General features: G+C 33.2%; 2 protein-coding genes across 3 annotated transcripts in view; both read right to left on the bottom strand.

Moving 5' to 3' along the window:
- The window catches only part of LOC117177326 (homeobox protein OTX2-A-like), a 643,707-nt gene that overhangs the window by 494,016 nt on the left and 135,835 nt on the right, over positions 1–13,856 (bottom strand). The gene's annotated exons all lie outside the window — the stretch shown is intronic.
- On the bottom strand, positions 4,528–5,247 carry LOC117176699 (putative nuclease HARBI1). Its single transcript, XM_033366955.1, has 2 exons — positions 5,085–5,247; positions 4,528–4,856 (listed from the first exon to the last, which is right to left on the bottom strand). Exons 1-2 carry the CDS (start codon positions 5,245–5,247, stop codon positions 4,528–4,530), a joined length of 492 nt encoding a protein of 163 aa, XP_033222846.1.

The following is a 13,856-nucleotide window of genomic DNA, read 5'->3' as shown; positions in this document are numbered from 1 at the left end:
ATAGGAGAAACAGGATGGTTTATATGCAATAGCAATATGAAAGGAGATGAGGAAGGGGAGATCACATTCATAGGAAAGGGAGCAACAGTAATAGACTACATCTTGGCTGAAGAAAAAATGCGGCATATGATAGGGAATATGAAGGTAGGAAATGAGATAGGGTCCGAGCACTTCCCGGTCATAGTTACACTAAGAAGAGGCATCAGTAAGCGCTGCAGAAGGAGAAAGGAAAAAGAGTGCGAACGAAACACGAAAATGGGAATCTGGGGGGTAGATAAATTAAACGAGTTTAAACAAAAGATGGAAAAGGAGAAGGTTAGGTATGAAAAAAAGGAGGGAATAGACTCGTTAGTTGGGAGGTTGAAGGGGTCCATTGAAAAGGTAAAGGATGAGCTGGGTACTAATGAAGAAAGAGTAGGGGGAAAGAGAGGCTGGTGGGACGAGGAATGCTGGGAGAGTAAAGAGAGAATAAAAGAGTGGGTGACCAAATGGAGAAGAGGATAAATGGAAAAGAAGGAGTATAACAGGAGGAAAAAAGAACACGAGAAGATGCTGAAAATAAAAAGACAGAGGGGAAAGAAAGAATATAAAGCAGAGGTAGAAAAAGCGATCAAAGAAGGTAGGTTGTGGGATTTGATAAATAGGGATAGAGGGGAAAGGAAGGGCGTTAACGAAGAAATAGAAATGGAGGAATGGACGGATTATTTTAAGGGTCTTTCAGGGGGTGAGCAAAATAATATCAAAGGGGAAAGGTTTATGATAGTCCAAGGAGAAATGGAGGAAGAGAACGAGATAACAAGAGAAGAAGTAAATGAGGCAATAATTAGGTTAAAAAGAAACAAGGCGACGGGAGAAGATGGGATGGAGAACGAAGCGATGAAGATTGGAAGAGAAGGGATTAGGGATGGGATGTGGAAGATATGCAACAAGGTATGGAAAGGGGAAGGTTGGCCGCAAGAGTGGACGACGGGACTGGTGGTACCGCTTGTCAAGAAAGGGGAAGGAAAGAAGGTAGAGGAATACAGAGGGATCACTCTCATGTCAGTCGGCTATAAAATATATGCAGAAATCTTAAGGAATAGGTTAGAGAGTCAGGTAGAACAAAAAGAAAGTATCCCACATAATCAGACGGGATTTAGAAAAGGAATGGGAACTATAGACAAAATCTACGTACTTAACTATTTAGTTAACAGAAATTTGGGGAGAAACAAAGGGAGACTACTCGCTTTGTTCGTAGATTTCAAAGCAGCGTTTGACTCAGTGAATAGAAAAGTACTATGGCAGGCAATGAAAGAGAGGGGTGTAGAGGAAAAGTTAGTGGAGAGGATAAAGAAAATTTTTACTGAAACCAGGATTAGGGTGAGAATAGGAAAGAAAAACGGGCAGGTTTTCTGCACAAGCCGAGGTCTAAGGCAAGGGTGCCCTTTGAGTCCGTTACTATTTAGTATCCTATTGGCAAACTTAGAGGAGAAGCTAAAGGAGAAAGGGAAAGGAGGAACAGTTTTGGGTAATAGAAAACTACACTCTCTAGCATACGCGGACGATGTAGTTCTGTTAGTAGATGATGAGAAGGGGATGAACCTAATGATGAGAATCTTCGAAGAGTATGTGGGAACAAAAGAACTGACGCTGAACGTAGATGTGATAAAGGTGATGTGTTTCAGAAATAGAAAGAGCAAAATAAATTACGTTTGGAAGATGAACGGACAAAAAGTGGAAATTGTGGAGTTCTGTTACCTAGGTTTTTGGTTTGAGGCAGAAGGGAGAAACGAGCTGCAGGTGAGGAAAATAATTGAATGTGCGAGTAAAGTAATGGGCCAAGTATGAGGTATAGGAATGAGAAGGTTCAAGAACGGTATTGTGTTATGGTGTGGAGATCTGGGGATGGAAGGAACATAGGAAAGTAGAGAGCATGCATGAGCGATTCCTGATGTGGGTAATGGGGGTTAGCTGGAGTTGCCCAGCATATATGTTAAAAGAAGAGTTAGGAAGAGAAAATATGGTTACTAGACAAATTAAGAGAGCATGGAGGTTTGAAGAGAAGCTAAAAAGGGGAGAGGGAAGTAAAATGGCACAAGCATTTTCCGGCGAAATTCGGAACAATGAAGCGAGAGGTAATGTGGGAAATTCAAAATAAGAGGAAGAAAGGAGAAAAATGAGAAGGGTGTGTAATATTCGAGAAGGGGTTATGGAGTGGCAGGACATAGAGTTAGAGCTATTGGTTAAACAAGGAGAAGAGAGATGGACAAGGATTATAGATTCGAGGTACAATAGATGGTAGATGATGGTCAAAAGGTTGACGGGACCAAAATATCTGCAAAAAATAAAAAAGGAAAAAAATGGAGTAAAGTTGTATGGTTCAGAATGGGAAAAGGAGTGAGAGCATGCAGATATTGAATGAATGAAGAGGAGAATTTATGTAGAGTATGTGGATGCGAAATGGAGTCATGGGCACATGTATTAGATAGATGTACAGGAGAGGAAGAGGGACAGTTGAGTGTGGATGAGTGTGTAAGATGGATCTTGGATGGTAGTGGACAGGGAGTGATGTGGATGAAGAAATTGGATGAAGTAAGGGAAAGCAAGGGAGTAGGGCAGAACCAAAAGGGTGATCCTGAAAAGGGACAGTAAAAAACGAAAGTGGTTTTCAATATCGTGGGAAATGCATTTTTTTATGGTAAGAGGAAATAGTAGCCCTGGAAGCTCGCTCATTTTAAGATTTAATATCACTACTGTTACTGTTGTTTATCCTGCGTAATGCGAAAGAGTAGAATATAAGCATTAGTTAAGTTAGACTAAGGATGGAATTGTAAATATATGTACAGGGAGCGGAGGCCCTCAAACCCGTAAAAGGGAGAGATTAAATACATACATATATACATTAGGTCAAAAATTATTAACATCGAAAGTTGGCAAAAAACGTTATATTTTCGTCATTCAAAAAATCATAATTTATGAAATACACAATTAACGAAAAAATTACTAGAGATATTTTCTTCCTTAAATGAGCAATATATTCAGAAAAAAATGGTCCGATATAAAAAAATCATTTTTTCATAATTTGTTTAAAAAATTGCGATTTAAACAAAATGTACCATTTTTCGGGCAAGCGACCGACATATTAGGATTCAGCTCCTGGACTAAAGCATTAGCAGTTACTGCTGCACAATGGGAGCAGGTTCGCTTGGACAAGATTGTGCTTGAGCGAAAAATAAAGAAGAAGAAGAAGAACAAATATTTAGAAAGCGCTCTAAGGAGGCTTAAGCCCTAATTCAAGCAAAATTAGAGTATATCAACGTTTAAAAAAGAGAAGCTGAGGCAAAAGCTAAACTGGAGAAGGAGGTTTTAAAAAATACTCTCATTGAGCAGGAATTAAAAATTGCAATATTGCGTAAGCAAGTAAAAAATAATTGATTTTCTGCTTCTGAAAGAATTTTTGTATTTTTTGCATTTTTCACTTTATTGAAAGGTTTAAGTACGGCGGCTATGCAGTGTACAATGTTGCGATGAAATAATGTTGAATCTTTTAAACATTTTAATCTGCATCTGTGATAATGTTATTATGACTAAAGAATTTGTACCTTAAATTACAGTTGCAAGATTGAAATAATGTTCAAATCTTTGAACATTATTTCTGAAAGCAAGAGACATTTTTTTCATGTGTTAAAAAATTTTCTTTTGCATTAAACTCTACAATAAAAAATTGTAGTTGCTGTTTTTAATTACGTACCATTCTTGTTTTTCAATTTAGCTTTCCTTGATCTAAGTACGACGGCTGAGCAGTGAGCAATGCTGCTATGAAATAATGTTCAATATTTTGAATATTGTTTCAATCTGCATCTGTCATAATGTTATTATGACTCAAGACTTTGTACCTTAAATTACAGGTTCAAGATTGAAATAATGTTCAAAGCCTTGAACATTATTTCTGAAAGCTAGAGAAATTGTTTTAATTTATTAGAAAATGTTAATTTGCATTAAACTCTGCAATAAAAAATTATAGTTGCTATTTTTAATTACGTACAATTATTGTTTTTTTAATTTATTTGTTATAGATCTATGTACGACGGCTGTGCAGTGTGCAATGGTGCGATGAAATAATGTTTAATGTTTTTAATATTATTTCAATCTGCATCTGTGATAATGTTATTATGACTAAAGACTTTGAATAGACTGAATAGACTGGCTTAATAAAATATCAAAAATTAATTTATATTATGAATTTATTTTAAACCATTTCTCCTTGCTAACTCTGGACAATATTACTATAATTGTTGTTTTTTCTTCTTACATTTCGCTGTTTTTGTTTATTTGTAAGTTCATCTCCGTCGAAATTAGAAATAATGAACTTATTATTTTATTCTATATTATATGGTATTATGAAGTATGAAATTTATGTTCACCTTTCAAATTAATGTAGAAGAAGTACGCGTGTCTGACCGTCATCAAGCTCCACATCTCCGCGATTATGTATGACTGCATTCCAAATGACACCCCACTGTATATTTAAAATTGGTTCATCAGGAGTCATTCGCTCAGCCGCCTCCGTGCTTTATGATGTAAAACTGCTATCGCTACTATCATAAGAAGGACATGATCCACCAAAAAACGCATTCCTGTCGCTAAACATGGAAACCTGCGCTTCCAAACACCGAACGTCCGTTCGACAGTATTGCGAGTTCTAATTTGCGACTCGTTTAACAATCTTTCAGCATCATTTTGATGATTCTGTAATGAAGTTATGAGATATAGCTTTAATGCACAACCTCCATCTGCCAAGATTATTCCATCACCAACAGTACCAGCTTCCAATCGAGCACGTAGTCTGGAGTTTTGGAAAATCGACGAATCATGACCTGCTCTCGGCCAACGTACAACAATACTTATGAATTTTAAGTGAGCATCACAAGTAGCCTATACATGTATAGAAAAATAGCCTTTCCTATTTCGAAACACTTCTGCATTATTTCCACTTGCAAAGTATTGTAAAAAGATCACGTTAAAGATTCCAGAGAAATTATCAACCTGAACAAGTAAAATAAACTATTATTACTTGCCGAAAGATTGAACTTTAACGTACGTACAATCTAATGCCGAAATAACTCTGGGAAAAGAAGCTATTGCATTAAAATCCACTTGTGCATCTGTTATTTCTTCTAGCATTGTAGTTAATTCTATAAGTTGACGAGATAAGCTGGAGATAGCTGCAGTTACTCGATGCATAATTCTGTGAGCACTGCTTTTCATAACTCCAGAGAAATTAAAAATGAGCCAGTTAAATAATAACGCAGAGCAAGGACGAGATAAATTCGAGGCTCAAGAGCACGGTTTTTGAATTCGAGTTTGAGAATATTGTAAATAAATACACAAACTATTTTAAAAATTATACCTGTTATACCTACCTTTGTGTAACATGTTGCAAATCTTGTTCAATTTCGAGAAGCAGCGCTTCATCGTTCTTTTACGATAATCGAAATCGCATAGTGAAATCCAAATCATCTAAAGATTCAAAAGAATTTATTCGTTCTTTAAATCTTCAGGTCTGTATCTCATATCCAAAATCATCTTCATCATCAGATGGAGATAAAATGTCGTAATAAATTCCATCCATATTTCACACTATCATGTCACACTACACTTGAACTTTAACTTTGATGTACTGTTGATTCCCGTTAATCGCTTGTTAACTCGCTAACCAGCCAAAAATGGCCGGTTAAGTTAATCGACGATTAGGCTTCGTTAGTCATGGTGTAAATGTTGGTGGAACGTAATGTGCTGATTAAAGAAAGTTAATCAATGATTCAAATTTAATCACAGTTGGTGGAATCGGCCTTTAAGCGTTCATGGGACGAAATGTGCTGATTAAACTAGAATAATAAATGATTCAAATTTAATCATAATTGGTGGAATCGGCCCTATATATGCCAGTTACAATTCACCCACAAAAGAGCTCCGATTGTTTCATTAATAATTTTTTATGGGACGTGTTTTTTTTACTCTAAGCTTCGTTTTAATCTTGAAAAAACCATTTAAAATAAAAAATTAAATTTTTACAATAAAAAACGAGTTGATTCATAGAAGGCGAAATATTTAAATTATAAAAACAAGACAGTGAAAATATGTCTGCTTTAATATTCGTGCATATAATAAATTGTAATAATATAAATTGATTGTAGCGATGTCTCTTCAGGGTAGCTGAAAATAAAATTTAGAAATAAGTATCAAAAATATTAAATTATTCATTATAAATAAAATTTCTACTTTATTTTTCAATAACTGAATAAGCTATCCCGAGCTGAGGTACAAAAATAAATGTAATATACATTTCATATAATGGTGTTGTACGTAATGTAGAAAAGTTCGCATTTTTGAAAAAATCGAGGGCGAAGCACGAGATATGTGATTAGAATGTGTTCATTAAAGCCGAACGAACTTTAACAAACATAATTTGTTATCATCAAATTACCGTTTTGTCGATGCTTTGACCTTCAATTTTAAAAAGTTTGTGCACAAATGTGGGGAAGTACAAAGACCGAGCATGCAGCATGAAGTAAATACATTATCGAGCGCGAAGCAACCAACAGTCTCGCACCCTAGACGCGCTGCAACTTAAAAGCAATAAGAATGTGCCCACGCAGCGGGCAATTTGTTTTTTAGCTAAGAGTTCAACCAATTGTAATGTATATCAAAATATAGTAATATTTTACAATTTTCAAAATAATGAAATATATCCTTTGATCCGTACTCTTGAAATGGAAGTTAATAACTTGTTTTAGAGAAAATTTTGACTTATAAGTAGTCATTTTAATATTGAAATTGAGTGTAGATTTAACAATAACTAACATAGTTAAATACAGCCGATAATTAGTCAAGATTTTGTAATAAATTTAATGAGTTGCCATCTTTCATATTTGCAAGTAAAAATGGAGTCATATTTTTCACATAAATAAGTTGATCTGGAAACTCCCTTAAGGTACGTATAGGCGCCATCGAAAGTTAACATATGTAAAAAGTCAATATATTACCAAATGCCCATAAAAAATGCATCGGAAACAAATGAATTTAAAATTCCTTTTACTTTGATGTTTCAATATCAATAATTTATTATTCAGTTTTGAAGTGTTTTCTTTGATAGAATGCAAACATGCATTAGAGAATTTCGTAGGAATAATATGGGTGAACAGAAATTGGCGGACAATTTTTACTTTACTGGTATTACTTATAGGAGTACAAGTGTAAATCGTGGATATTATTTAAAATTCTTTTCACTCTTTTCATTTCAATCTAACGTATATTTATTTGTTTAAACAATATAATCTTTTTGGGAAGTCTTAGCATGGCTTAGGAGGCGCTAACCAAGGGGGGCAGCCGGAAAACCCCGGCTGCGCCTACATGCTAGTCCGCCACTGTCTTGAAGGAAGCAATGAATTATACTTGTTTTTCTCATAACTATATTAGTCAGTATAAAATGCTAGGGCTTAGCAGAATATACCTTGAAAGTATTTACGCGCAACACTTTATTGAGATAAGAAATAACCTTAAAGCTGTTAGCATGAATTCGGCTCTCACAATTGCACAATAAAATTCGGTGACTTCATCAAGAATGTTCTAAAAACTTAACACGAACTCTTTACTATTTATGTGTATATTATATGTATATTATATAAAATTAACCATTAATTTTTACAGTCAAGAACCGTTTAATGCAAGGCTCCTGAAATGAATGGGTTCCGTTTGTCGCAGAATAAGGATAATCCAGTCACCACTAACACTTCTGTATGAACTAATATGTCCCCGAGATTACTCTTATTTAAAAGGTCAAAAAAAAGCCTTTGCTTACGAATCTCTTGAGTAAGTTTTCAAAATATGGGCAAATTTTGGTTTAAACATGTTTTTGTAACAATTTCATTATTTATGGACAAAAAAATTTATAAAATCATTTTTAACATGGTTGAAAAAAAATAAAACTTTTTTGTGTCTTGCAGTTTTTTATTATGCGAAACCGTTTGCAATTCACAGCTTTATAAATAAATGATTTTCTAACAAAATTGTCATATTTGCACAACATTACCTCAGAATCTATAATTCAGAAAAATTAAAAACTTGTACACTGTCTATATAAAGGATAGATCTCTTGAAAGGAAAAAGAAATCATTAGATCGAATAAAAACTTCTCTCCTTAAATTGTTGTTAAAAATTTGTTATTCTTAAGAAGAAACCGTTTAGACTCTTAATTTATTAATAAACAATCATCCATATCAACCAGTGTCATAATGTTGCTTCAAATTGTTGCGATCTAGCATTATTAACATAATTTCTTATTGATAATTTCTTTTGCTAAATTGTTTATAACAATTGACATAAATAATGACCAACAATTACTAGAATTGACTTTAATTTTTTTATTAATCCATAAAGACCATAAAGAATAATGTATTATTATAAGAATGTAATTATCTTGGGTAGCATTTTCGATATGTGACCCTTATTGTTTACAACTATTGTTATTAACAAAAACGCTCAATTAAGAAAACGGATTTCTTCTTAATTTTTGTATTAATCTATGGCAAAAAATAAAACTTTACACTTTCTTGATATTTTTTCGTACGACCAGCCAATCTTGATTTATTACTGTATAAATAATGTATTTTTTATAAACATACCCTCCCAGAAAAGCCATAAATTTCAAGTTATTAGCGATTACCTGTTGATATTCTTAATTTTACCATAAAGATGTACTTATCTTGGGTAGCACTTTAGATATTTGATCCATATTGTTTATAACTATTGTCATTGATTAAAAGGATAATTAATAAATTAGGAGTAAAAAGTTTTGTTTGATGCCATGGATTAGGAAGAAAATGAAGAAAAAATCGATTTTCTTAATTGAGCATTTTTATTAATAACCGTAGTTAGAACAATGAGGGTCAGATATTTAAAATGCTAGTCAAAATAATTACATTCTTTATGGTAAAATTAAGGATATAAAAAAGGTAATTGTTAATAAATTGAAAGTTGTGGCTTTCAGGGGTGGGTGTGTTTATAACAAATACATTGTTTACAAGGCCATAACTAAATAATGGCTCGTCGTACGAGAAAATATAAAGAGAGTGAAAAGTTTAATCTCATGTGGAGGATTAATAAAAAAATGGAAGTCAATTTTGGTAATTGATGGTCATTATTTATATCAGTTGTTATAAACAATTAAGCAACAGAAATTATGAACAACAAATTATATTAATAATAGTACATAAAGCTTTTGTAACAATTGAAAGCAACATTATGACACTGCTTCAACTGAATGATTGTTTTATTTTATTTTTACTCAGCCATTTTAAAAATAATTTAATAAATTTTTTTGTCTATGAATAATGGAATTATTCTAAAAAATTGTTTAAACCAAAATTGATTCATATTTCCAAAACCTACCCAAGATATTCTTAATCAGAGGCCTTTTCTTGACCTTTTAAAAAAGAGTAATCTCCGGGACCTATTAGTGCAAACAAAAGTGTTCGGGGCTACTGGATTAGGAGAAATTTCACTGGCTCCCACCACTTCGTTGAAAGGCGGCTGCCTTTCAGTAAGAACAGCTGATTGGTCCGCTTTAAAGCGATATGAGCTTGTAATCTTTTGATACAAATTTATTTTTATGAAGTGAAAGAAGTTAAGTGCAAAGTTTTAAATGGAGGAGAATACAACGACAAGTGGCATGTAATAGAAAAAATACATGATTTGTACGAATTATTTGGACAATACACTGTATTCGGAATAATTTTATATTAAACGTCCAATTTTCTTCTATAACTTAAATAAAACATATGTTGGTGTAACGAAACGTCTATATCTGCGTAGTAAAAGAAGAAATTACAAATTAAAGAATAATTGTAAAGTGAAATGTGTATGAATATAATGTATATGTAATGAACTTACGTATTTGTATTATATTTGGTTAAAAGTGCATTTCAGTTGGTTGTTCATTAAGATTTTAACGGAAAATTTAACTATTCTTTTAAAGTTAAAAATTGATCTTTTGAAGTTAGAAATTTATGTTTTGTGAAAAATTAGATTTTTTTGGTAGACAAGTCACTTCATTGGGAAAAACATTTGGTGTTTTGGATTGGAAATTTAAATATTCTATTTTAGTTAGAAATTTACCTTCTATCAGTTGAAAATTTACGTACAGTGTAACACTTCAATAGCCCTCCCTTCTATAGCAATTCCGAGAATTGAAACCGCGCCGTTGGTACACAGAAAAAAATATGCAACTATATTAGTTCAATAATACCTGGAATTTATTTATTTATTTGTAATTTTATCGATTTCAGTATAGAACCGACACTATAGCAATACCGAATTACATCGATCAAGTAAGTATTGAAATGGAGCAGTTCTTCATGTAAAACTCGCATCATTCATAAACTGAATATCAGCTGTTCTAAAGCATTGAAACAGATACTGTTCCACTTTTGTATCGGGTACGTAACACAATTTGAATGAGATTGCGTCGATATAGATATACTCGCTATGCTTCGCTCCGTTCGACTCTGCTGGTTCGAATGACGAAGAACAGTGAGGATCCAACGAATTTGTAACGTTTAAATTTGAGAGCACGCGAGATTTGATATTTAAATAATTATTTTTTAATTTTTCCCAACGCATATTGTCCGGCGCCTCAACTCAGCGCAATGTTCACGCGAAGCTCCTACGTTACAGATTCCTTGGATCCTCGCTATTCGTCGTCATTCGAACCAACAGAGTCGAACGGAGCGAAGCATAGCGAGTATTTCTATATCGATGCACTGTGATTCAAATCTCGTGGCGTGCCCTGCGTGTTGCTGGAGTCTGAGAATGTTCACCGCTGAATTTTCGCAATGGAGCAAATCTGCAACGCAGGACTTTTTTTCGTCTTCAGAGTTGCTTGATTCCAGTGGGACCACTTCTGCTGATCGAGTTATAAAAGAAAATACTTGTGAAAATAAATATTGTTCAAACAATTAGAAATGTATTAAATATTAAAAGAAATGTATCAAAATTATGTAATTATTCAGCAAACGTAGCATAGGATACTAATTTGAAAAGAAATTTCAGATCCTCGGGTCAATTTTTAGAAATTTTGAAAAGGGACAATAAATAGTTGTTTAAATAATTACAGAATGTTTTTATAAAAATTTACTACTCCAAAAATAACTGAAAATTAAATTTCAATTAGAAAATACAATTATTCTTTACTTTCTTTGGGTATAAATAATTTTTATATAATTACCACTTGTTTAAAAAATCATGGGAAATATTCAAATTGTCCATTTGTAATTATTTGTATTAAAACAGATGACGGAAATGGCTAAAAAGTAACATTAATACTTAAAAACGTCCTTTTTTATTTTTCGGTCATATTTGGGGCGCTTGCAGGTAGGATGAGGATGGGTTGGAAATAAATGTCAAAACGTGCAGGGTGGCATGTGTTGATATTCGAATTTCAAAGAAAAAAATTACAGATTCTCTTTCTCCGGAAATTGAAATTTTGGACCACCCTAATATTATATAATACAGTATCGGTCAATGTTATGAAACCACTAGGATGGTCCAAAAACTGCAACTTTTAAATAAATGCAAATGATCCCCCCAAATCGTTTCGAAATAAAAAAAAAGTATGTGGCTATTTTTCTGTTTTTTTTTCAAAATTTGCATTTTCAATGGTGCCTGTTGGGACTTTAAATTTGCGTGGGAAAATGCATAGAAAAAGTCATTTTTTTTTGGTATTTTTGGAATAATGTTTCAGGGTTAGGGATAAGTTGACATACATAAGACATAAGTTGACATATACAAAAATGACGTCATTATTTTTATAATTTAATGCGATTTTATACCAATTTATCTTTAAAAAAATATTTCAAAGAATATAAAATATATACCTCAGATTCTTCGATTGTTGGTTGCACAATAGAATTCTTATCAATTTCAATCTCCTCATAAATCACGTCGCCTTGCAGCGTTCGTGTGCAATTGAGGTATATTTTTCACGCAAATGCAAGTTTGAAATCAGCCAATCAGAATCACTGTTAGACGTGGAACGCGCGACAAGCTGATCATTATTAAAACGCTAATTAAAAAATAATCATGATTAGCTAATCATGGATTTAACTAGTGGTGGAATCGGCCCTTAGACTACGAAACAGAATTGTTTATTTTTCATTATTTTTGTTGTTCTTATGGCCGATCATATGCTTGGGATTCTTAACGCTCTAATCTGGTATCAAGTATTAAACTTGGACTGGAATTAAGAGATATCATCCAGACGTGTTTAAACTTTTTGATTTCAGAAACATTGATACCCTAACCATATAAAGATACATGCATTTCATTAGATTCTGCTTTCGTTCCTTAAAGGTCAGTTCTTTTTACTGTCCTGAAAATTTCGATTCCTTAGTCAATCCACAAAGTTTGATAATCATTCTTTGCAATATTCTGGATGCGGCGTGAGTGTAAAAAAGTGGTTGAAAAATACCTCATTAAATAGTGGAAATAAAAATACCAGTGATTAATGTGGTACTTTTGACGCGTTAAAAAATTTCATGGTGCTCTACTCTTTTTGTCTCGTCCGCCATGAGTTAACACTGGCGCGCCACAGGCTGACTGCCAGTTGCTAAACGGGGGTGTAACGCTTGGATCGACTATTTTCTAGACAGCTCGTCTATTTTGATAAAAAATAATTCATTATTTAACAATATAATTATTTTTCTTTACATAAAAGTCTAATAAATAGATTTTGCAATTAATCAAAATCTAAAAAAAAGTTGTGCAGAAAAAAATGGGTTTCCGCAAATCTTGTACATACGCCGGGTCTTGAACTTTTGATGGAACTTCATATTGTGTTGCTGTAACTTCACCCCGTTGCCTTAACATACTGAGCCATATAAACGTTAAATAGTAATATTGATTTTAATGATAAATTATAAATTTTTGAACATTTAAAGTGCTTGATCTGCGAATAAATCATTCGAAACAATAAAAATTGTATGAATATACTTCAGAATAGCCTAGGAAATAATTATTGTTTATATTTTAAATAATTAATACGTTGGGCTTTATTATTATTCAGGCAATCAAGAAATTACTCAAATAAATTTATTATGACCTTACTGTATAATTCAATTAAAATAAAATGTGTTTAAACATTCTTTTTAAAAAATCATTGTTAAGAATATAGATCATATATTAACATTTCAGTCACCTTCAATAATTATTGTTTGTTATCTTAAATATGTCCTAGTGTACATTTATTATTACAATTTTACTTTACCGACCGAGCGCAGTAGCACAATCGCCACATCGATCAAATGGCGGTAAGATACCTCGATTCTATCAACTCTTCGGAGGGAGTGTTCCATATTTGTAATACTGCTACTAGGCAGTCTGATAAGTCCCTGAAAAATGAAACACGGAGACGTTTTTTCGGCCAAAGTCGATGTTATTTTTCAACATACTCTCCTTTTAGGTCGATACAGCGAGTCCAACGATTTTCTAACTTTTTGATACTGTCCGAAAAGTACTCGATCGGAAGGTCTCCAAAATACGCCTCAGTTTCAGCTATGAGCTCCTCATTTAAGTAAAAACGCTTACCGGTGAGCCGTCTCTTCAGGTTAGGGAACAAGTAATACTCGCTGGGGGCCAGGTCTGGTGAATACGGTGGCTGAGGAACAAATTCGAAGCCGTTTTCAAGCAATTTTGCTGTGCAACTAAGCATGAATGAACAAGCGCATTGTTGTGATGATAAAGCGGTTTTTTCTTCTTCAAATGCGGTCGTTTTTCGGCGATTTCGATTTTCAATTGGTCCAATAATGATGAATAGTATGCTC

Source organism: Belonocnema kinseyi, chromosome 7, assembly GCF_010883055.1.
Source record: "Belonocnema kinseyi isolate 2016_QV_RU_SX_M_011 chromosome 7, B_treatae_v1, whole genome shotgun sequence".
Classification (NCBI taxonomy): domain Eukaryota; kingdom Metazoa; phylum Arthropoda; class Insecta; order Hymenoptera; family Cynipidae; genus Belonocnema; species Belonocnema kinseyi.
The sequence above is the reverse complement of the archived record's forward strand: the minus strand, read 5'-3'. Positions and strand labels throughout refer to the sequence as shown.

Coding starts and splice junctions, on each gene's coding strand:
- LOC117176699 (XM_033366955.1), bottom strand. CDS start 5,247: ATGAAAAGCAGTGCTCACAGAATTATGCATCGAGTAACTGCAGCTATC. Junction 4,857..5,084: donor AGTTATTTCGGCATTAGATT/GTACGTACGTTA, acceptor GGCCGAGAGCAG/GTCATGATTCGTCGATTTTC.